A 23,623-nucleotide genomic window follows, 5' to 3' on the forward strand; every position below is an offset into this window, starting at 1 on the left:
AGCATTCTGCGACGAGGCGGTGAGGCCGTCCGGGAAGGCGGGGCGGGACAGGAGGAGGCGGGACTGGCAGGCTCGGAGCACCGCCCCTTCCGCTTCTCAGACCTGACCTTCCGGCAGTCGGGCCGCGCGCTGAACCGACATTGATAGGTCTTCGCGATTCGGCCCGACGCGGCCCCTCTCGCGACATCATGGTGGCGTACTGGCGACAGGCTGGACTCAGGTAGGCCCAGGCCTCGGGAAGGGCGGACCTCTGGGGCACGGGGAGGTACGGGGCGGCCCGGGGTCGGAGGTCACGCCGGGCACTTCGCGGATGGGGGTCGGCCCGGCGAGTGAGGTCCCAAGATGGCGGCCTGCGAACGCTGGGCCAGGGTCACGGCCACCCGGGCCCAAGCACTTGCCGGCACTTGCCGAGTGTCGCCGAGCACCTGCGTGCCCCCAGGAGCGCCCTCGACAAGTGCCATGTCTTCTCAAGGACGGCGCTTCTCACCCGCGCGGCCTTTGGCCTTTGAATTGGACTCAGTTGAGGTTCTGGAAGTAACAGAGCTCGAGAGAGCGGAGGGGTTCTCTGGGTGTAACCACGGTCACCGTAGCTGGCGTTTCTTCCTAGAATCATTAAAAACTAACTCCTGTTGTCAGGTTTATCGGTAAAACGGGTGAAAGCCCTTGATAAGGTGTAAAGAGCTCTGCCACAGGTGAGGGGTGGCTCCTGGGAAGCCAGAATATGGAACACACTGGAGGCCATGGTTTCTGATGAGATGGAGAAACCGTGGATCTAGGTGTCACACCTGGTTTCTTTGCCCGTACACCCGATTGAGCTGCTCACCTGGCTCAGGTTAACACAGTTTGTTACTTGATTAGACTAAGTAGCACCTCCTAATGGTGACCTATGGGTATGTGACTGGGCAACCCAAGAGTTTCCTGATTTTCAAGGTCGAGGCAGAGTTCTGTAAGATTGAAGGCATGATGGTCCCCCTCAGAGGCAGCACCTACCACGAGATAGGTGGGGCAGTCCTGCTCATCTCACTTGGTCTCTCATCCTCCCAGCCACCAGTGGGACAAATACTGTATCCTTGTGCTTTGTCCTGTTGTTTTTACAGGTGAGCAAATTAGACAAAAAGATGCAAAGATCACCAATTCCTAGGAGTGGAAGCAAGAATCTGAACTCCTATCTCTGGTCCCCCCAAAAACAAACCTGAAAACAGGAGAAAATAGTCAGCAGCAAACTCCCCTTCCTGTTTTGAAAGAGTGTTAAAAGTGAGCTTACAGCTCCTGGAAAATAAGGTGTTGATGGAAGTCCCATGTAGCAAACAGGAAGCAGGCTGTGAGATACTTTGCTTGAATTGATGATGTTCTCCAAGGGCCTCTCAGTTTAACTTAGAAACTTTGATTGGAAAGTTATTTTCAGTGGCAGACTTGTGAATCAGAATCCAGTATTCTGAGGAAAACCTTTAAATAATCAGAAGTAGAGCTCTTTTCATTCAAAGTAGGTGTGTTTTTTTCCTCTTTTAATTATGTATGCTTTATCTTATAAGAATAACAAAAGACAAAATGTTGAATCAAATGGGAAAAAGTACAGTCATGTTATACCCTCTGTTAACAATTTAGGGCTGTGCTGTGGGTTTTTCCCTCTAATAAATCTATGCATCTTTAGTTCAAATTAATATGTAGTGAAGAGAAAACAGTGCAGAGAAAAATAAAAAATCTTCCATTCTAATACCAGTGAAGGCTTTGATACATTTCTTTCTGGTCTTATTTCTCTTTGTGTATATTCCTTTTGCATCAGTCATGTATTTTAAAGTTCAGTTCTACAATAATGTACAACAAAACCGAAAGTATAGGCAGGAAAACAAAAGCACAGTCACACAACCAGTCTTGCTGGATCATTGATTATTAGCTTTCTTGCTCTCTCATTTCCTCCCAGCTACATCCGATACTCCCAGATCTGTGCAAAAGCAGTCAGAGATGCACTGAAGACCGAATTCAAAGCAAACGCCATGAAGACTTCTGGCAGCAGCATAAAAATTGTGAAAGTGAAAAAGGAATAATCTGTAAGTTATTGATAACATTTAGAAAAAGTTGCACCATAAGTTTTTAGAAAGCTTTTAAAAAGCAAATTTCAGCTTTCTGAAATAACTGTCCATGTTTGGTCAGTTGGTACATTTAGAGTTAGTGGGATGATAATTTGAGGCATACAGGTTGTAGAAGTCCCATGGCTTAATCAAAGAATGTCACTGGGAGGCCCTCACAAGCAGAAGTAATTGCCACGTTGATTTTCAGTTCATTTAGCGAAGCTTAGGTAAAGAGCCATCGGCCTTCTTATTTTAATTAAACCTGCTTCATTTGTCTACACAAAATCAAATAATTCGGAGGATAAACTCCCAACTTTTATAATTGTTATTGGAGTTCTGTAACTCCTTCAGAAGCTTGAAAAATTACACTTCTTTGAGAGTTTATTTTCCCCACATCTGCTAGTGTTCTCAAGCATAAGGGCTGCCAGTACAGGCAAGGGTCCTGATTTCTTATCAAGCATTAAAATCATCAAGACCCTGCAGTGAATACTATTTTGCTAAATTTATTATGGTTTCAGAGCTTGGTTCATTTCACCTCTGATGTTGGCATTGCAAAGTAAGACAGTTTCGTACAGTTGATAAGTTCAAACTACTAAAGTGATTTGATCTCTAAACCACTTTCTTGACATTATTATTTCAAAGATAAAGTGAGGCAAATTACCAGAGGGATGTTTTTCAGATTTAATTTTCTTGTTTTGCTTTAAAAAAAAAAAAGCTTCAGATCCGCAGTAGCCAGGAAATGTAATAAATATTAATCCTTTGGCAGCTTGTGGTTATGAGCAATTTTACTTATTGGAACTGTCTCCCCCAAGCATTCTTTGTTTTCATTTTAAATTAGTAAATATTTTATTACAAGTCTGGAGATGCGGTGTTTTGAATTGAGCCCTGTTTCTGTTGGGACTCTCTGTCTAATCTCATCATTCTGAGGAATGAGAGCTTTAGGTTGGGTTGTTTTTGTTTTAACAGTGAGCTAACTGAGAAAAATCACCCCACCTCTGCCTGCAGCATGGCCAATCCAAACCCTGCATCGAATGCCCTCAACCTTGCGATGTCCTTGGGGCCAGGAAGTAGGGTTTGGCTCAGTAAACAGCACAGTGACCATTGTCTATACCTCATACAGGGAATGAGCCCCCACTGCCTCAACATCTTCTAAAGGCAGAGTGTTTCTTAACTGTGGGGAGAGTGTTTGGCTTTACTTAGCAGGGAAGTGCCTCTTTGGCTAGGGCCTCTCACGTGAACCCACACTTTTTACATCTGAGAGCCAAGGTTTATCACCAGCCGAGTGAACTGAAGCTGCAGTCGTATTGTACAGCTCATTGTAAGGAAGTTATTTCCCCTATTTGTGTTGGATTTTTAAGAAAACATAAAAGGACCAACAACTTGGATTTTCTCTTTTCCTTCTAGACCCTGAGTACAGCCTGAATGCTGCATGTTCAAGGTGAAGCTGTGGGCACATATTATAGCAGATTGGAAACCATCTCCCTTCATGGAAAAAAAACAATACCTGTCTTGTTCATAGATTGGCAATGCCAGTAAATTAAAGTACAGTTCCCTCTAGCTGTTGGCTTTTGATTTCTGTCAGACTTCTTTATGGGAGCCATCTGCCCAGCTGAGGAATATGATAAAGGGAGAACAGGGACTTGTTGTCCATCCAGTGGCTAGCACTCCGAGCTGCAGGGGGCATGGGTTTGATCCCTGGTTGGGGAACAAAGATCCCACAGCCACCAAAAAAAAAAACCCAAAAAGTTAAAGGAAGAAGAGATGTCATATCTAGTGACCAAAGGGATCCAGGAGACATTTTGAAAATGTCTCAAAATAGTGCTCTTTTTCATGACATTAACTGACAGAATTGGGCTCTGTCATCAAAGCTGTCTTACTGCTTATCTTCAAATTGCAGACATCATGTCAGAGCTAGTGGCCAGGGGTGGGGGAGGGGAGGTGGGTTGTCTGCTGGCCTCATCCTCCTTTGCAGGCACCCGTCGTATCCACGTGATGCCACTTAGCCAGTAGGCTAAGTGAGAATGATTATTAAAAGCATAGATTAGAAGACAAAATACTAAATCATAGTATTCATTTCTTATCATGCACTTCAAACCTATAGAGGAGTACTTTTAATGTTGAAATTATCAAGCACAAAATACCTTTCACTTTGTCTTATAAATGAACTTTTATATCCTGGGAGTGTTTCTCATAGGAAACTAGACAAAACCACTCATTAACTTGCTTATGGAGTTGATGGCTGAGCTGACATGAAAGTCTAAGGCTCTGGACTGCAGGTCTCGGGTGTGATCATGACAGCCGTCCGCTGTACTTTTGGGGGTATTTCATTTACCCTTTAAATACTTAAAGATAAGAATTGTGGCAAGTGCAGTGTTTCTCTTTCTTTGAAACTTGAAAGCACTTGGCTAAGTAAGATCCCACTGCTGAGTGAGAACTGCTTGATTGTTAACCACTTCTGGAAGATGGAGAAATACAGCTGGACAGGAAATTTTGAAACACTTCAGCTTTTGCCCCAGGAACAGCTCTCACCTTGGTACTTAAGCTCACTGTATAATTTATCAGGGCCACTCAGCCACGCTGAGGACGAGCCCAAGAGAACACTTTTGTTCTTGGCTTCTGGAGAGGACTTCCTGCCCCAGACTCTTGACCTGTATGTAAGTTTTATCTCTTTCTCGGCACAGGGCACACAAAGAGGAGCGGGGGTGCTGAACAGAAGCAGCTTAGGAGCCCCTTGAGCCCTGTGCCTGAGGCTTTTGTCCTGAGCTTTTGAAGTCAGGGCCCCTCAGTTGTCATGCTTCAGTCCCCACAATTAAGGTACCAGGAGGCATCTTTCATTACTGGGACAGAAACAAATGACTCACAAGGCCATGGGGCCTCTGATACCAGACGAATAAAGTAACTGATAGGCAAAGGGCTGAATCATTTCCAGCCAAGTTAATTAGAGATAAGTCATTTTATTCAGGAGGCAGATGGAATAATTAGAGTCGAGACTTAGGGACAGGCCTTGTGATAAGGAAAGGATTAAAGTTAACTGAGTAAAGGACAGATTCACTGCTCAGTAGAGACTCTGTGCAGTTCTTTCTCCATGATTAAAAAAATCCTGAACTGTTACCATGAGGCCCTGCATCACGCCCCACTGGGTAGCTGGCAGGACCACTGTGTCCAGAATACCAGGGGGCCTGGTCAGATCAAGTTGTGGGTATTTCACTAACCACCTGCGTGACTTGTGAGGGATTCAGTCTCCTCATTCAAACAAGGTTCTTGTGTGTGAAGTGAAGGAATCAAACACGCTCTAAAATCCTGAGTCTACCGTCTCAGTCTCAAGACAGACCAATGTTGCTATAACCACTGTACAGCTAAAGGAAGAGGCCCTTCAAAATTGGGACAGATTTCTTTTGGTTTTAGTGTTGTTGCTTTTTTTTAAAATCTATATCTACTTAGCTCAGCTGATAAAGAATCTGCCTGCAATGCAGGAGTGAAAGTGAAAAGTCGCTCAGTCGTGTCCGACTCTTTGCAACCCTGTGGACTAGCTCACCAGGCTTCTCCATCCATGGGATTCTCCAGGCAAGAATACTGGAGTGGGTTGCCATTTCCTTCAGGGGATCTTCCCGACCCAGGGATTGAACCCAGGTCTCCGGTGTTGCAGGCAGATGCTTTAACCTCTGAGCCACCAGGGAAGCCAATGCAGGAGACCCTGGTTCAATTCCTGGGATGAGAAGATCCCCTGGAGAACAGATAGGCTACTGCTCTGCAGTATTCTTAGACTTCCCCTGGTGGCTCACCTGGTATGCAATAGGAGAGACCTGGGCTTGATCCCTGGGTTGGGAAGATCCCCTGGAGAGGAACAGCTACCCACTCCAGTATTCTGGCCTGGAGAATTCCATAGACATGGAGTCACAAAGAGTCAGAAGTGAAAGTGAGCAATTTTCACTTTACCATACAAAAGATTAGGATAGTGGGATGCATTTTGAAATATTTTTAACTACTCAACATTAAGTCTGGGCAGTTAGGCTCCAAGAAAAGGAATTTATTTAGTCTGAAATAAAGCAATTTAGCCATTTAAAATTGAATTTCTTTGTACTTTAATGATTACTATTGAGCAAACAAAAATCTTTATAGTAATATAAATCAGCAGGGTTTTTGTTTTTTGTGTTTTTTTTTTACTTTAGATCTGTATCCTTTCCTGCATCTATTGAATTGCCTTTTTAGATTTGAGAAAGTGAAAAAAGTGCCAGAGGAAGCATGTGTATAAATTCTTATGTAATCACAGGTTATAAGTCTTTTTAGCATCTAAAGAAGTTATGAACTCAAGTAACTCAGGGGCAGTTTCTTATTAAATCTGCTTTTGATTTTGGTGCTTTTTGAACCACAAGTAGAAAGTGTTTAAAACTTTATTTTTTTTTAATTCTGTAGATAAAAGGCATGTCATGATACAAACATCGAGAGAATTTTTCTCTTGGTGCATATTTTGGTTATTTCCTCGTGATATGCATGTGAAGAGAGTGAAGTTTCTCAAAATGAGCTACTATCACCCATCCACTGGCTTCCCTATTACTGCAGGTTACAAAGCAAATAGGAGATGAAAACCCAGTTGCCTGCAAGTAAATAGTTCCTCCCATCACTGGCTGCCCATGGATCCAATTGGATAACTCCGTGGTAATTCTAGAAAGCCATTAAAACCCTTCGGGCACTGGATGGGATGGCAGTGCAATATGTCAGAAATAGGTAAACTGTAATTAAGAAGTTATGGATGATTTGATCACGCTCTTGTGTATTTGGTCCTGTTGTAATGTGAACAGCTTAAAATCGTGTAATGGCTAAAGCAAACATTTATGGCAACTTCTGCAAATTAATCTGAACTGTAAAAGTTCCCTAATGAGACAGTGTCCTCCATAACCTCTAAGGACACTACAGCCACTGCTGCTTAATTCCTCCGTTCCAGTGGTCCCTGGGCGTGCATGTGCCCTTTCTAAAGAGCAGAGTGCCTGCAGAGCCCTTTCAGGAGGGTTTCTGCATTCAAATGAAAAGGGCATTTCAAAATAGCCTTTACGAGAAGAACCAAAGATGATGAATGAATTCCCAGAATCAAACATTAATAAGAAACTTTAAAGTATCTACATATATGTTAAGAGCTAGTTATACAGGGCACTTCCCTGGTGGACCAGTGGTTAAGACGCTAAGCTCTCAGTGCAAGGCATGCAGCTTCAGTTCCTGGACTGGGAACTAAAGAGCCCACATGCTGCACAGCACAGCCAATTTAAAAACATTTTTAAAAGGTGGCTATTCAGACATAAAGATCAGAAGACTGGAGTCATTTTGTGGGGCTTTTTGCCTGGGTATTTTTTGGGGAAGGACTGCCACTTTCCTCTCCTCCCTTGTCCCTTTTGTAGTTGGTACGCTGAAGTGTACACACAATCTCCACAATTTACTAGTGGTCACTGACTCCCGTTTTCCTGTGTGGCTCCCAAACACCAAGCAGTCACCTGATTTTCCTGGAGGTCAGCAGGTGTGAACAAGTGGGCAGCAGGCCATACATTAACAGAGAACCTACAGTGAGAGCCTTAACAGTCCCGAGATGCCAACAAGTACAGATCCCCAGGCACTTACCAGGGTAGCTAATGCCTATACAACTTAACCTCACCTGCAGGGGTTCCCCCACCCCATCCACACAGTCCATCTCCACACACAGCAAGTAGCCAAATCAGATCTTTAAACAAAGGGAGCACTTTACAGTTAATTCACCTGCCTATTAAAAAGAATAAAACCAAGCTTGTGCACAGAATACCACACTCAAGACCCTAGTGCCTGTCAGTACTTCCCCACCCCCCACCCCCTGAAGTCCCCCATCAAAGCTAAGGCTGAGTGGCTGCAGGTGGGTCTCTGTGTTGCACTACAGAACCAGCCTGCCATCCCGGGGAGGGTGACTTGCTCATCCTAATAGCGCTCCAGCGGAGCCAGCCTCAGGCAGGGCCTCTGGCAGTTAATGTTCCTTATCTGCCGGTTCCACTTCTGTTTCTGCCCCCACCTCCTCCTTCTCTTCCACATCCGCTCTGGCATCTTGAAACTGTTGGTATTCGGACACCAAATCCTGGATGTCACTCTCAGCTTCAGCAAACTCGTTGATGTCCATCCCCTCACCGGTGTACCAGTGCACGAAGGCCTTTCTCTTGAACATGGCCGAGAAGTGCTCGGAAATCCTGCCGAACAGCTCCTGGATGGCTGTGTTGTTGCCGATGAAGGTGGCCGCCATGCTCAGCCCCCGGGGTGGGATGTCGCACACGGCCACCTTGACGTTGTTGGGGATCCACTCCACGAAGCAGCTGCTGTTCCTGGTCTGCACGTTGAGCAGCTGCTCATCCACCTCCTTCGTGGACATCCGGCCCCGGAAGATGCAGGCCACGGTGAGGTAGCGGCCGCGGCGGGGGTCGCAGGCGGCCATGGTGTTGCGGGCGTCAAACATCTGCTGGGTGAGCTCGGCCACGGTCAGCGCGCGGTACTGCTGGCTGCCCTGGGCCGTGAGCGGCGCAAAGCCGGGCATGAAAAAGTGCAGGCGCGGGAAGGGCACCATGTTCACGGCCAGCTTGCGCAGGTCAGCGTTGAGCTGGCCCGGGAAGCGCAGAGAGGTAGTGATGCCGCTCATGGTGAGGGACACCAGGTGGTTGAGGTCCCCGTAGGTGGGAGTGCTGAGCCGCAGCGTGCGGAAGCAGATGTCGTAGAGCGCCTCGTTGTCGATGCAGAAGCAGGCGTCGGAGTTGAGCACAAGCTGGTGCAGCGCCAGCACGGCATTGTAGGGCTCCACCACAGTGTCTGACACCTTTGGTGAGGGCATCACGCTGAACGAGTTCAGGATGCGGTCAGGGTACTCCTCACGGATCTTGCCCAGCAGCAGAGTGCCCATCCCCGACCCCGTGCCCCCGCCCAGCGAATGCACTAGCTGGAAGCCCTGCAGGCAGTCGCAGCCCTCGGCCTCGGCACGCATCACGTCCAGCACGCTGTCCACCAGCTCGGCGCCCTCCGTGTAGAAGCCCTTCGCCCAGTTGTTACCGGCCCCAGAGTTACCTGTGGACACAGGGGACTCGGTCACACCCCTCCTTCCCCGACCCCCCCAGGATCGGGCATGGGGGCTGGGGAGGATGCGCACCTCCAGGAGGCGCTCTTGCTCTCTCCCCGGTGGAACCTTCCAGAAAAACCTACCGTGGACAAAGCTGTCCGGTTGGAAGAGGGCCCCCACTCGGCTGGATCGGATGCTGTCCATGGTCCCGGGTTCCAGATCCACCAAGACTGCTCGGGGCACGTATTTCTTACCTGCATAGAAAGATACGAAGTTAGCAAACTTCTAACTTGTTTTTCTGAAGGTTCATGTTTCATCAAAGTACAACCTGGGTGAGGGGGAAAGTCCTTCCAGAAAGCGTCTTGGGTAGAAAGACTAGCAGTGATAGCTTGGACCCCGACAACAATCATAGACATCTGTAAAAAGCTTCAGAAATCACTTCTTCCGCCATTGTCCATTTTGTTTGTTCTCTTGCCAGTGATGAGGATTTTGTTCCTATTGGAACTGACTCTACTTTTTATTTAAAAACCAGAAAGGGAAGGTTCCCTGGCTGTGCAGTGGTTAGGACTCTGCAGTCTCACTGCCCAGGGCCCAGGTTCAATCCCTGGACCAGGAACTAAGATCCCACAAGCCACATAGCATGGCAAAAAAAAAAAAAAAAAATTAATAAAATAATTAATTAAAAAATAAAAACCAGAAGAGGAAGATAAGGGAAAAAATAAAATAATAAAAACCAGAAAGGAAGGTCAGGGTCTAAACAGTCTGTGTTGGCAGCATGGCCCTCCAGTGACCAGAGACAGCCTTGCCAGGGCTATCCTCTGTAGCTCTCAGAACATCACCTGCCTGTCCCTCTGGTCTCACAGGCCCTCCTGTCTCTGCTGTGTCCCCGGGGCTGGTGACCGAGGCCAACAGTGCGGTGTCTTACCATGGGCCTCATTGTAGTACACGCTGATCCTCTCCAGCTGCAGAGCGCTGTCCCCGCAGTAGCTCCCGGCCCAGTCTATCCCATGCTCCTCTCCAATCACCTCCCAGAACTGAAAGCAGAAGGAGAGAAGGTCAGTGTCCAGAGGGATCCCGCTGAAGGCCAGGTTGGAGCCGGCAGATTGAGCAGAAAGACAGGAAGCAAGGGCTCTGGGTCTGCTTTCCTCCCTGAGATTTATCTTTGGGGCCCTTTTCCCACCTGCCCACCCCTTCCTAAATTTATGCTTTGTCCCTGTTGCTAGCCATGAAGATGAAGACTGCGTTTTATATCCACCGAACTGCTTCAATACAATGTCAACACATAAAATGTCAAATTGTATTTTGTTATTATGAAATTCAGGCCCTCATGTACATTAATGCTGTTCTTTTAGAATTTCCATCAGACAGTGTATCTCTAGTTCGGCCTTACAATGCATCCAGCTAGCAGAGTATAGATCCCATTAAGTGAAAATAAACTGAATTCTTTTCTGACTACACGATAACATCTCATTTCACTTTGCGGATTTATTTTCATGCAGTTTTTCCCAAAAGCCCATCAAGAGGACACCTATGCATGATTTTAAACAGTGCGCATTTTGGATGATCAGATATGAGCTCAATTCAAAATTATGCATAGCCATTTTCTGGTAACTATTTGAAACATATTATACCTTCAGTCACATACACATATTATTCATATAGATATGTGCCAGGCTTTTATGGATACAGTTACTGAAATGGCCCCTTTTCATTACCCTGGAGAAGCATGAATATACATGAAAATGTATTCATTTATGTTCAATCCCCAAGGCTGTTTTTCCAACCACATTTGTGAATGATAGCTCTGCTTCAGCCTTGATCTTATTAATATAAGACTCTGTTTTATAGTAAATTATCAGCAGAAAAAAAAGAGTTGTCTGAAAGCACAAATTAAATGTCTCGAGTATACTTATGGATGATTCACATTGCTGTATGGCAGAAACCAACACAACACTGTAAAGCAATTACCCTCCAATTAAAAGTTTTTTTAATACCAAAAAATAAAATAAAATCAGGAGTGAGACTAACAAAAAAATATGTCCTAAAAGTTCTCATGGCCCCAGATAACAAGTTTTTGCTGGGTCTTTAACCATGCAGCACATTTCTGGACCCAGAGCTGAGACCCTGCCTAGACCCTGCACTCTCTGCCTGGATCCTATCTTCATCTTATCTTCCAACTTCAGAGCAGTAGGAGCCCATGCCTCCCTTCTCTCTGTGTTTTAATTTTGAACGTCTTATCACTCCAGCAAGGAAGGATGACATCTTCCTTGTAAGCGGTCATTTTCTTTGCCCCGGGTTTTAAACACCTGTATTAAAAGACTTTCATTTTTCCCATAGCTGCATTAGTTACAGTAGCCAAAATTTGGAAACAATCCAGATGCCCATGGACAGATGACTGAATAAACAAACGTGATCTATCTATACAGATGGATTGTTATTCAGCCTTAAAAAGGAAGGAAATTCTGACATGTGCTACAACAGGGAGGGACCCCAAGGACACTATGCTAAGTGAAATAGGCCACTCACAAAAGGCCAAATAGTGTTATATGTTCATGAAATTCATAGAGACAGAAAGTAGAATAGCGTGCCAGGAGCAAGGGAGAGGAATGGGGAGGCCTTGTTTAATGGTGTGCACCACATTTCAGTTGCAAGAAAAAAGCATTTTAAATTCAGTTTTTCAAGAAAAGCATTTTGGAGATTGGAGGCATGACAGTGTGAATGTACTTAACACTACTGAAGTAGATACTTAAACATGGTTACGGATGGTAAATTTTACATCATCTTATCACATATAAACTTTCAAGTTGTAATGCAATAAAGTTTTTAATGCAATTCATACTAGTAGAAGTAATTTCAAAATAGTAAAGAGAATAATCAGACAGCTGTTTCATAGTAGAACTGATCACTTTAAAATTAGAGTTAAGAGGGCTGCCCTGGTGGTCCAGTGGTTAAGAATCCACCTTGCAATGCAAGGAACACTGACTCAATCTCTAGTCTGGGAGGATCCCACATACCATGGAGCAACTAAGCCTGTGAGCCACAACTACTGAAGCCCAGGCTCCCGAGAGCCCATCCTCTGAAACAAGAGAAGCCACTGCAATGAGAAGCTTCCCCCCGTCCAGCCCGACTGCAATGAAGAATAGCCACCACTGGACACAACTAGAGAAAACCACGTGCAGCAGCAAAGACCCACCACAGCCAAAAATAAATAAATCTTTAAAAAAATAAATTTAAAAAAACTTAGACTTGGAGGTATTGGGCTCTGGTATCTGTTTTTTAGCATTGGTCAATAGAACCAAGTACTTTTTAGAAAACTGTGATGGAGGAGGAGAAAAACTTATTTATATCACAAAGGATATATTTTAATTATTTCTGCTGCTGAACTCCCAAAATTTTAGGTTTACCACTTTGATTTTTTGTTGCATTCAAAATAAAATAGTTGTTGATCTTTTTTAACTGGAACATAAATACAGGAGGGGAGGGAAAGCTATCTTAGTGATAGAGTGGAAAAATTTTCCCAAGAAATTTTGGAAAACTATTTTGAGACAAAATTACTGGTTTTAGATATGAATGCAGAGGTGATCAAAGTAAAAATGATTGACAGGTGTTTTATACACACAGAACTGTCCACAGAATTAACAGGAGTTAGATTTACCCTTTAAGCCTTTTCCTATGCCCTCGGTCTCTTTAACTACTACAGGTGTCATTTGACATCAGTAAGTCAGACACTGGGCAAGTGCATGGATCTGCTGGGCCCAGGTCCTCCCTGCTACCTTAGGGGCTTTTCTGAGCTGGCTATGCTGTGGATCATGGACAGGCCAACACTAGTAACTGGACATTCCTTACCTTGGCTCCAATCTGGTTGCCACACTGGCCAATCTGGATGTGTACGATCTCACGCATCCTTGCTCGGTGCCCAAGGATCAGACCTGCTGGAACGAGTCCCCAGTCTGGGAGAGCTGCTGGTAACTGCCACAAGCCTTACACAACTCTGGTCGTCGCAGTGACAAGACCCACTGACCAGGCTGCCTCCCGCAGTGACCCACGGGTGTGTCCAGCCTGGAGGCCCAGCCCCTGCCCCTCTCTGCTCTGTCATCCTTGTAAAGGGGGAGTTCTTCCTCTCCCAGCACAGAATATTGCCCGATCATTTCCTAGAGTTCAAGACCAAAGGCTGCTGTTGTGTGCGGTGCCTGTAAGACTGGCAATAGGCCTCGGCATTGCGTGGTGGGCTCTGGGCACTGGCTCTGGGCTCCCAGTTGGTCAGACTCCTAGCTCTCTGGGGCGACCCAGACCACCTCCAGAGACCTTTCCCACCCAAGCCAGTTGTATTATTAGAAATCCTGTTGTCTAAATGCATCGCATGACAGATGGATCCACAAATTCCAGAGTATGAAGTGGCTTCACTACAGCCATGCATACAACCAATTAGACATCGCCCCACCCTCCCTCTAGAACTTGCCATGGCTCCCTCGTCTTCAGCTGTGCTTTGTCTAAAAGCCATTGATGGCACTGAGGTGGAACATGGATGGACAGTTCTTATTTTTATGTTACATATTCTAATGTTAATAGGAAAAAAAAACTTGCTAAGTCCTTCAGTCATGTCCAATTCTTTGCAACCCTATGGACTGTAGCCCACCAGGATCCTCTGTCCATGAGGATTCTCCAGGCAAGAATACTGGAGTGGGTTGCCATGCCCTTCTCCAGGGGATTTTCCCGACCCAGGGATTGAACCTAGTCTCTTATGTCCCCAGAGGTTCTTTACCACTAGCGCCACGTGGGAAGCCCAATAGTAAAATGATAATAAGAGAAAGTCTGCTTTTTCAACTTGGCCAAATTTGTATGGGTGACATGTTCTTGGGAGTTTGGGAAATCAGAGTGGAGACGTAAGATCTAAACTCTCCAGCTTGCCATCAAGGCCTTTGCTAACCTGGCTCCAGGCTTCCATCTCAGCACCCACTCCAGACTTTGGTCCTGCGTGGTCAGGGTTCTGGAATATTCCCTCCTCCACACTGGGCCATGGGGTTTTCAGCCCACAACTGCTCTCTCCCAGTACATTGTTCATACTGGTGGTCACTCGCCCCTCCCTGACATGACAAGGCTCCTTTTAACGTAAAAGCCTGTGACTGCCCCACCCACCTTTCTGCCCAGGACACAGCCTGGTGCCCCTTTGCACCGGCACCCCCCCCCCAACTCTGCTCTGTTGCCCCTTTGCTCTCAGCATGGGGGTCTCACTGACTTTGGTTCCTTTACCAAACGATGAAGTCCCTCAGACCCAGAGTCCCAGCCACATTTGCCTGACACCCAGTGAGGGCCAGCCACACAGGAGATGCTCAGCCCCGCGCTCCCAGCAAACCAGGCTCACCACCAGCCCGCTGCCCATCACCTCTCACCCTGCAAGCCCCAGCCTGACCATCAGCTCCTAAACTGTGTGCCTTCCTACAGGCCTGGGGAGACCCCGATGTGAGGTCAGTGACATGAGCAGGGAAGTTATCCACAGTGGACTTTCTGGGGAAAATAGTCTCCAGTCCTCCCAGGAGTTCAACCACAGAGCCAAGAGCTGAGGTGAACACTGGGAGGGAGACCCACAGGTGTGGAAGAAGGATTTCACCGCTTGGTGCTGGCCGCAGGCCCACTCCTGTCTGTTGTCCGGTGATCTCACCCGTCACGTGCAGACTAAGAGCTCCATGACCCTCGGTCAGGTCCTGGACTAGGGAAGAGTTGCTGTAAGGACACGAAGGAGACAACTGTGGACGATTGAGCACAGACTGTGTGGATAGGATAATAACATTGCAGCCACCTTCTATTTCCTGAACTTGATCTTGGCCTGGGGACTACGTGCACGTAAGCCCTTATTTTCAGGAGACACTTTGAGGTATTCAAGATCACCACGCAACTTTCTCTGAAACAGCAGGGCAACGATGACTGAGTGACACGTGGAGAGGGAGGTTAAACAAACTGGGACGTGTTAAGAGTTGAATCTTTCCAAACTTAGAAATGAGGACTCTTGCGACATGTCTCTTAGTTTGTTAAGTTCTTTCTGCTCCAAGTTGAATGACCACATCCTTCACACCTGCGTCTGCTCCAAACTTGGCTGCCCCCAAGGTAAAGAGGAGACAGTGTAAATCTATGAGGAGAAATATGCATGTGCTTAGCAGTATTTTTCACAAAGTAAAAAATATACAGCAGGTAGGGATAAATTCAGAAGTTGAGTTTTCCTGTTTTTTTTGGCTGTGCTTTGTCTTAGTTGCAGCATGTGAGATCTATTTCCCTGAGCAGAGAGTGAACTCAGGTCCCCTGCATTGGGAGAGTGGAGTCTTAGCCACTGGACCATCAGGAAAGTCCCAGAGGGTTGGGATTAACAGATAAACACTACTATATATAAAATAAATAACCAACAAGGACCTACTGCACAGCACAGGGAACTCTACTCAATAGTTTGTAAAAAAACTTTACAGGAAAATAATCTGAAAAAGAATAGATATTTATTTAAAAAAAAAAGAATCACTGTGCTAAACACCTGAAACTAACACAATCTAGTTAAATATATATTATGAAATACACACACACACACAGAATGAGCCTTTCAGCACCCACGGATGTCACCCCACTTGCTTTTACTCCTTTCTCTTCCCTTGGTGCCCCCACCTGCCCTCCCCGCCCTCCCCCGGCCTGGCAGGCCCCTGCGTCTCTGAGGCCAGGGCAGGAGACAGACCCTGGGGGGTCAGGGACACCCCCCTCCTCCGGTGGCCCCAGAGCTTTGGTGGCACTTTCCAGTGCTCAGCCTTGTTTGCTCATCACTTATATTCCTGCCTTATCTCCCCAACAGCCTGAGACTTGCTGCATCGCTTCACCTTCGAGTCCCCAAAGTGCCTCAGTCAATGTTTGCTGAGTGCAGACCAACAGCTGGGCGAGGGTGAGCAGCCCCACTCAGAAAGGCAAGCTTCCCCAGAGCCAATAATGTGTTTACTCAGGAGTGTGTCCTAACGGGCGGGGCGGGACTCCTCCTTCCCTAGGAAGTGGTCCAGGCTGACTGTTTGAACGGTTCCAGGGAACAGGGATGGTATGTCAAGTCAGCACAGACCTACTTTGGAAAGTTACAGGGGGCAGTGGGGGGCAGAGCTGCTGGGAGGGTCTGAGGGGTGTCCTCCACCTGTGTTTTCACTCCATGCCAGAGGAATGCAGTCCAGCAAGCTGGGCGCCCCCAGCCTCCACCCTGCAGCCACCCTCCTTGGGTCACCTGAGTTTGCCAGCATTTCAGATGAGCGCTTAAAAAGTTTTTCTGTTAATGGTGGCAAAAAGGGGGAAGAAGAGGAACCCTGTTTGCTCTGATTCCAGTGGGGCCAGTGATGTTTACTCAGCCTGGGCGGCATGCGCTGTCAGGGGTGGGGGCTAATGGTGAGGGGGTGCGGATTCCAGGCAGGGAGGCTGGGACTGGGGGCCTACCTCCCTCAAACCTGGAAAGCCCAATAGTGGTCCCAAGGCCCAAGTCTGAGGTAAGGACTGAGCAGCGCTCAACCATTGCACCAGCAGTGTTTTTCAAGTCAGCTTCACATGATGGAAGGCAGCGATGCAACTGACTGTGTAGATGCCACTGTCTCCCGGGCCTGGGTCCTGAGCGCCTACTGTGTGTCTGGCCTGAGCTGCTGCTGGCACAGGAGTTAGCATGTCGGGTAGCACCAGGACATGCGGAGGGGCTGACACCAACCTGTCTCTGCCCCTTTGTCCTTATTTATGAAGGTACCCGCTCCCCTGGGGAACACGCAGCCCTCTGGCTGCCAGGTTATCAAGAGCCAGTGAGGCGGTGAAGACACAATGGCTTTCTCAGGCCCCTAGGAGTGCCCCCTTCCTGACACACAGGTGAACAGGCCCCCCTGGGAGACCAAAGGTCTGCGCTCCTGCCAGGCAGAAGGTGACCCCTTGCCCTGAAGCACAGCAAGGGGTTTAAAGCGGCCATCCGTGATGAGTGACAAAGCCATCTTCTCCCCCGAGAAGGGCTGTGACAAAGGCAGGTGACAGTGATAGGGCCTGAACTGAGCTCCAGGGGGGCAGAGGGCAGGAGTCCCCTGCATGCCGGGGGCGACCCCATGCACCTGAGAACCCTGGAGATGATTAAGCACCCTCAGGCCAGCCCTTCATTGTGAGGAGCAGCCCTTGGCAAGATGCTGTGGCAGTAAGCCCCTTCCTGGATGACACTCGGGTCTATTATGGGAACAGGACCAAGATGATAAGGAAAACCAGTGTCATCAAGAAACCCCACATCAGCTGCTCCCAGACTTCCTGCAGAGGTGACTCCCGTGGTCAGACAGAGCTCTCCGCATCCTCCACTTGGAAAATGAACTTCAAGTAGGAGAAAAACAAAGTTCTCAGAGAATTCATTGATTTCATCCCCCCCGAGCTTCTACTTCTGAGCACATCAAAGTTCCTTGCATAACTTAGAGAAGACTGGTGAATTGCAATGTTTGCTTGCGATTCAGAGGCAGAAATTTTTCCAAATGTCTTAGTAAGAAAATGACATCTGAGGGGCCGTTAGGAGTGACTCAGCGGATGTGGGCAGATCATCAGATGAACTGAGTTCCACTTGCTTGTACTCTCCTCCTCGTGCATTCTCCTACTGTAAAAGAAAGTTCTGGGAGAATGATTAAGTAACTGAAAGGAGAGAAAAAGTAACCAAGAAACTAGTTACTGTTTTTCTTTAAGCCAGGCTGCCCAGCTCCACGGAGGAGTTTGAGACCTTCTCTCCCTTGGGTGCCCCATGCCGACGGCTCCCCATCCCTCTCCAGCCTCACGTCCAAAGTGGGGATGATATGCCGTCTCTTGGGTACATTGAGAATCAGCGTCCTGGGCTGTGGCACCTCTTATTTGCAGGAGGAAACACACATACACACACACTTCCCGTGACCCACCATGATTCTGAGGTGTACGGAAATATTAACCTTCTCGCTCATATCTCTCCCATCTCCCAAGGTGTGCAGCTCCTGATAAGCCATGTTCAGTGGCAGAAAGAGAGATAAGCACAACACGGATGAAATCAAACAAAAATATATATTTCCTCAAGCCCAGTGTTTGTCCAAGCAACCTCCGTTGTACAAGCCTCAGAAATCTATTTGTTTAACCGCCAAATGTTGGCTGAGTACTCTTTGAGGAACTCAGAAGAGCTTGAAGGACCTCAGAAATGCAGGAAATGTGGTTCCTGGCCTCCAGGCAGGAGAGACTCACGTGCCAAACCTCCCTTCTCTGTCCTTTACCGAGTGCTCTGCCACCATCTCTCCTGCTGCACCCACCTCCAGTCAAAGGTCTGTAGAGTCAAAGCTGTGGTTTTTCCAGTAGTCATGTATGGATATCACAGTTGAACCATAAAGAAGGCTGAGTGCCAAAGAGTTGATGCTTTCGAGTTGTGGTGTTGGAGAAGACTCTTCAGAGTCCCTTGGACAACAAGGAGATCAAACCAGTCAGCCCTAAAGGAAATCAACCCTGAATATTTGTTGGAAGGACTGATGCTGAAGCTCCAATACTTTGGCTACCTGGTGCAAAGGGCCGACTCACTGGAATAACCCCTGATGCTGGAAAAGATTGAGGGCAGGAGGGGAAGCGGGGGGACAGAGGATGAGATGGTCAGAAGGCATCACCGACTCAATGGACATGAATCTGAGCAAGTTCCTGGAGATAGTGAAGGACAGAGGAGCCTGGCGTGCTGCAGTCCATGGGGTCACAAAGAGTCGGACGCAACTCAGTGACTGAACAACAAGTCAGGGGATGGTTCTTTCATTTGGTGGAAGAGACTGAAGCTCAGAGAGGGACCTGACAGGTTAACACATGTCCCAGGATGACATGGCAGAACCAGAGATGGTTCTAAAAAGATGACTCCAGGTGTGGAGAGGCAGGTCGGCCAGACAGCCTTTAGCCAGGCCTCCTCACCTCTGGTCCATAACTGGGTCCTGCCAGCGCTGCCACCCATCTCAGCATCTCTCCAGCAGAATCAGTGACCCACCACCAGCAGCAGCTCTCTCGCCCACAACCGCAATAGCCTCTAACTGACCACCACCCCCCAGCCTTCCATCCTTCCATCCTTCCTCCCAGAGGGAGCTCATAGAACATAAAGACCTCACCACTGCTCCCCAGGAAACTAGCGGCCACCGGGTTAAAACCACCCCTTTTACCGCAGCTGATATATTGTTCCGATTGATGGGGAAACCCCTGGGGTGAGTGGGAAGCAGGGAGGGAGCCAAAGGAGGCGGAGACACAGGCCTGACCCAAGGAGGGAGGGACCAGGGAGGGCTGGGTGGGACCTGGTGGCGGAGGAGGAGCCCTGCACTTGAAGACAGTGGCCTTTGGGAAGCAGAAAGCTGGCCTTAGATCCCAGAGCGTGGCAGCTGAGAGGTGCGTTTACAACCCAGGGACCTCGCCCAGCCTCCTTCTTCTCCAGCCATCTCTGAGGCCACTTGGCCACGCCTACCCAGAGTGCCCGCCTTTCGAGGTCCTTGCACATGCTTGAAAAGTCCAGCACTTTTCATAGCGGCATCCTCGTCAGTCAATCCCAACTCACAGGATGGCTAAGAGAACCACCCCAGAGCAAACTCCCAGAGGCCCCGTCTCTGAATCCAGCTCTTTCTACTTGGACACCCTTCCTGTTTCCACGTGGCCCCTTACCAGAATGTCCACTCCTGGCAGGCAGGGACTGACACTCCTGTGTCCCCAGGGCTAGGACAATGACGTGGCACATCCTAGGTTCTCAGTGTGCTTGCCAACTTCCCTTCTGGGTCCCAGAAGACTGGATCCGGTGCAAGAGGCAGGCCACGCTCCAAGGGCTCCTGGGCAGGCTCCTGGGTGGGCCTGATGGGACCTGCCGGGTGGACAGTGGGAGGCATGCTCTCAGGGTGAGACTGACAGGCCGGTCTCACAAATGTGACCCCCAGGAGGCGAGTCCCCTCCCAAGCCAGCCTGTGTGACCAGGATGTGGTGTCAATGGCATTTGGGGACCACATTCACAGCACAGGGTCATCTAACTGAGTGACTGTGTGGACAGAGGAACAGCTGGTGAGGGACCCATGCTGCCCACGAGCCAGACATGCCTCCCAGCACACCAGCACCCATCACAATAAAGGCAGTATCCAAGACCTGGCTCAGCCTGGGAAGGTGAGAGAATAGGAAGTGTCTGCCGTCTGCCGTGGAGGGCAGGCAGCATGGTATGAGCCAAGAAGGAGGAGAGGGCTCAGAGGCAGGTCCACAGTAAATGAAAACTCACCTGTGTTCTTCCTGTGCAAGTGGGCAGGCTGGGTCGGCCCCAGCCTGGCTGTAAAGTGCAAGATTTCTTTATCAGGACAAGGGGACAAATCAACCTTATTTTTAGAAATGAATAGGCTTTTGTGTCATGGCGTTGCATCACGTGTTTGCCAGGAGACTTTATGGGGCAATAAAAAAGAACAGCCTAGATTCAAACTTGCCACCCATGAACCTCAGTCTGAGTATAGGTCTCTCGTCCTCTTTGGAGCCTCAGTCTCCCCACCTGTAGAATGGGTGATAGCATCTGATTCCCACCTCACAGGCTTGTGCCAAGGATCAAAGGAGAGAAGACTTTCCCAGACAGGAGTTTTCCAGACTGACTTTGTATCTGCCTTCAAGCACGTCTGAGCGGCAGGGACGAATCAGTTACTCAGTTACAGGCCGGCTCCCTGAGCCTCTGTCCCAGGCAGATAAGACAAGTCATTATCCACAAAACACCCTCCCAAACACGCAGAGCACTGGTGGCATCAGGAAGAGACAGAGCTTTCATATCCGCAGGGTCCCCAAACCTGCTACTCAGGTGCACCTGCTCTGGGCAGAGACAAGCAGATGGGTGGGGCGGCCAGTCCAGCAACTCCTTCCTCTCTGCAGTCCCAGCAGGTTTTGAGTTTCATCGGTGCACCTTCAGAGAGCTCCTGGAGTCAAATGCCCTCCCCTCACAGCAGTGGCCAGAGCTAGGGCCCCTCCCTCAAGAGACCACAGCACTGAGGGACTCCCAAAGTGACGCGGCCAGCTCATCCCTCAGAGCTGGGAGCCAGGCAGACGTATATCTGTGGACCAGAGCCAACTTCATGGGGAAGAAACGGCCCAGAGGCTTGACTCCACGTGGTGCACGCATCACAGGTGCTGAAGAGGCAGAGCGGGTCACAGGAGAACTCACTCGCTTCTTCTTGCCTTGCAAGTTGTGGTTTCAAATGTCTGGCCTCCCTCCCCGCTCCACCTGCTAGATTTTCCCATCATCCTCTGAGTCTGCATAGCTTCCAGGGCAAGGAAACCCTGGTACACTACCTGTCAGCCTGAGAATGTCACTGTCCCTCCCTTTAACCTGCCTTCTCCAGGGCCCAGTGCGTGACCACTGCCCCACTCTGACTCTTCTTCAGACCCTGGCCTACGGAGGTTGTATCATCAGGCAGGCCCAGCTCCAGAATGTGCAGCTCAAAATGAAAATGGGGGCCTTGGCAGACCAGCATCTCACCAAGTGCTCAGGGCCCTGTTGAAGTCAGGTGTCACACGCCCACGACACCAGCCCTGACCATCATAATACGGATGCACATGGGCCTCCTACGAGAAGCCCAGAACACCTTCAGAGCATCCAGGTCCCCCAACACTGCAGGAACAGAAGAGCTTATAACCTGGCACATTTCCACCCAGCGTCAGGGATGCAGCCCCAGACCTCATAGCACTCCCTTGAGGTGGGGCCGAGGGGCCATCTGTGTCCCGTGTTGCACTTCTTGGGCCCTGACCATCTGTTGGCACTCGGGAGGTCCCCACAATATTCATCACCCTACAATGACCACTGTGGTCATTCTTCAACAACTATGAGCGTTTATGATTTTTTTTCATGTTTATTTATTTATTTATTTTTGACTGCTGGGTCTTTGTGTCGGCTCAGGCTTTTCTCTAGTTGTGGCGAGTGGGGCCTGCTCTCCAGCACATGAGCTTCTCACTTCTTCTTCTCACTTCTTCTCTTGTTGAGGAGCATGGGCTCTGGAGCACAGGCTCAGTAGTTGCCCCTCATGGGCTTAGCTGCCCCAAGGCATGCGGGCTCTTCCTAGGTCAGGGATCAAAACCATGTCTTCCGCATTGTCAGGCAGATTCTTTAACACTGCATTACCTGAGAAGCTCATATTTTTATTTAAAGGAGACCCAAAACCCACCTCTTAGGAAGACCCCACCTGGATGGTAGATGTCACCAGGGTCACTCAGGGACAACCCCGCTGGCTTGTTTCCTCCTATGGATGGAGGACCCATTGGCTGGTTCACCTTGGCTGTGGAGGAGAGAGGTGAGAGATGGGGAAACACCGACTGGAAACTCCCTTCCCACACCTGCTGCACCCAGGGAAAGGGAAAGGCTTTGGGACCAGGCCCAGGACACATGCTAGGGCAAGCACCAAGGAGCCAGCTTTCCAAGAAGATAAAGGACACCTCAGTGGATAGAGGCCGTGTCTACATGTCGCCTCAGAGACTGCCTCTCGGGAGCGGGGACCAAGCCCTACTGGGATTCCATGGGCACCTCAGGGCTTCCAAGGGCGGCCACAGAAATGGCTGGAGGTCCGCAAGGCAGCTACTGTGATTTCTGTGGGCAGGCTTGGTGCCAGCAGAGCAAAAGACAGGGATCAGGGGGAGGTGTCCATGTGGTAAGAGCAGGGTGCCCACATCGGAGGACCCTACGCCAACACTGGACTCTAGGACCAAAAGCCTGGACCCTTTTCTCCCAAGACCAGGGAGGCCCTTCTGTGGCCAGCTCAGGTCACGAGGAGTCACGAGGAGCCGGAGGATGAGGGAACTCCTGAGTTATGAAACCCAGGCCCCTGGGGTCGAACTTCTGCTTTCGGTTGTTTGAAGATGAAATGCTTTGTTAGCAGAAACCTCCCCAGGCAGCTTTGGGAGTTGGCAGGGAGAAAGAAGATTCAGGCTCCACGTGAGACTTTCCTTGAGGGGCCTTTTCTAGAAGGATTCAGTCTTCCTTCTCTATGTAGGAGCAACGTCTCTCCAGAATGGGTCTTAGCCTCATGGAAAGCTAGGGTGCTCAGGTGCCTGGTCATGTCTGACTCTTTTGCAACCCCTGGGACTGTAGCCTGCTAAGCTCCTCTGTCCATGGGATTCTCCAGGGAAGAATACTGGAGTGGGTTGCCATGCCCTCCTCCATCAGGAAGCTAGAATAGGGCGCGGTTCTGCCGGGAGACCCCTGCCCATCATCCCTGGAGGCTAGACCCAGGCGGGATGCGGGGATCCGGGGCATCTCTCCGGACCGAAGGGTCCCAAGACGCCAAGGCTGGGGGCGGGGGGCCCTAAGAATGAATGAGATCTGATAGATCAGAGGCAAGAGGCAAGTGACGGGGTCGGGGCGGGGTCCGCGGAGGCCTGGCGCGTGACCCGAGCCCGGACGGGCAGGGCGGCCGGGCGGGGCGGGGCCGGGTCACCGGGGGCAGCAGCGCGCCCCGCCCCGGGGGAGTGTCCCGCCGGGCGCAGACACCTTAAGGGCCTGCGGGCCGGGGAGGAA

The 23,623-nt window shown here is 49.2% G+C and overlaps 2 protein-coding genes and 1 long non-coding RNA gene across 4 annotated transcripts; 1 reads left to right on the plus strand and 2 right to left on the minus strand.

Annotated features, from left to right (window-relative positions):
- Positions 1 to 102: 102 nt before the first annotated feature.
- Positions 103 to 3,626, plus strand: ATP5F1E (ATP synthase F1 subunit epsilon). Its single transcript, XM_027976991.2, has 3 exons — positions 103 to 220; positions 1,922 to 2,048; positions 3,474 to 3,626. Exons 1-2 carry the CDS (start codon positions 189 to 191, stop codon positions 2,043 to 2,045), a joined length of 156 nt encoding a protein of 51 aa, XP_027832792.1. The 5' UTR covers positions 103 to 188; the 3' UTR covers positions 2,046 to 2,048; positions 3,474 to 3,626.
- Positions 1,472 to 13,138, minus strand: TUBB1 (tubulin beta 1 class VI). Its single transcript, XM_004014431.6, has 4 exons — positions 12,967 to 13,138; positions 10,046 to 10,154; positions 9,264 to 9,374; positions 1,472 to 9,128 (listed from the first exon to the last, which is right to left on the minus strand). Exons 1-4 carry the CDS (start codon positions 13,021 to 13,023, stop codon positions 8,050 to 8,052), a joined length of 1,356 nt encoding a protein of 451 aa, XP_004014480.2. The 5' UTR covers positions 13,024 to 13,138; the 3' UTR covers positions 1,472 to 8,049.
- A 2,447-nt stretch (positions 13,139 to 15,585) lies between these two features.
- On the minus strand, positions 15,586 to 23,506 carry LOC121816190 (uncharacterized). Of its 2 annotated transcripts, XR_009595951.1 has the most exons (4): positions 20,363 to 23,506; positions 19,768 to 19,960; positions 18,402 to 18,543; positions 15,586 to 17,731 (listed from the first exon to the last, which is right to left on the minus strand). It is a non-coding gene; the product is annotated as an uncharacterized LOC121816190 (long non-coding RNA). The 2 variants fall into 2 exon arrangements; XR_006055657.2 differs by lacking the exon at positions 15,586 to 17,731 and having other exon boundaries at positions 18,144 to 18,543; positions 20,363 to 23,504.
- Between the last annotated feature and the right edge of the window lie 117 nt (positions 23,507 to 23,623).

Source organism: Ovis aries, chromosome 13, assembly GCF_016772045.2.
Source record: "Ovis aries strain OAR_USU_Benz2616 breed Rambouillet chromosome 13, ARS-UI_Ramb_v3.0, whole genome shotgun sequence".
Taxonomy (NCBI): domain Eukaryota; kingdom Metazoa; phylum Chordata; class Mammalia; order Artiodactyla; family Bovidae; genus Ovis; species Ovis aries.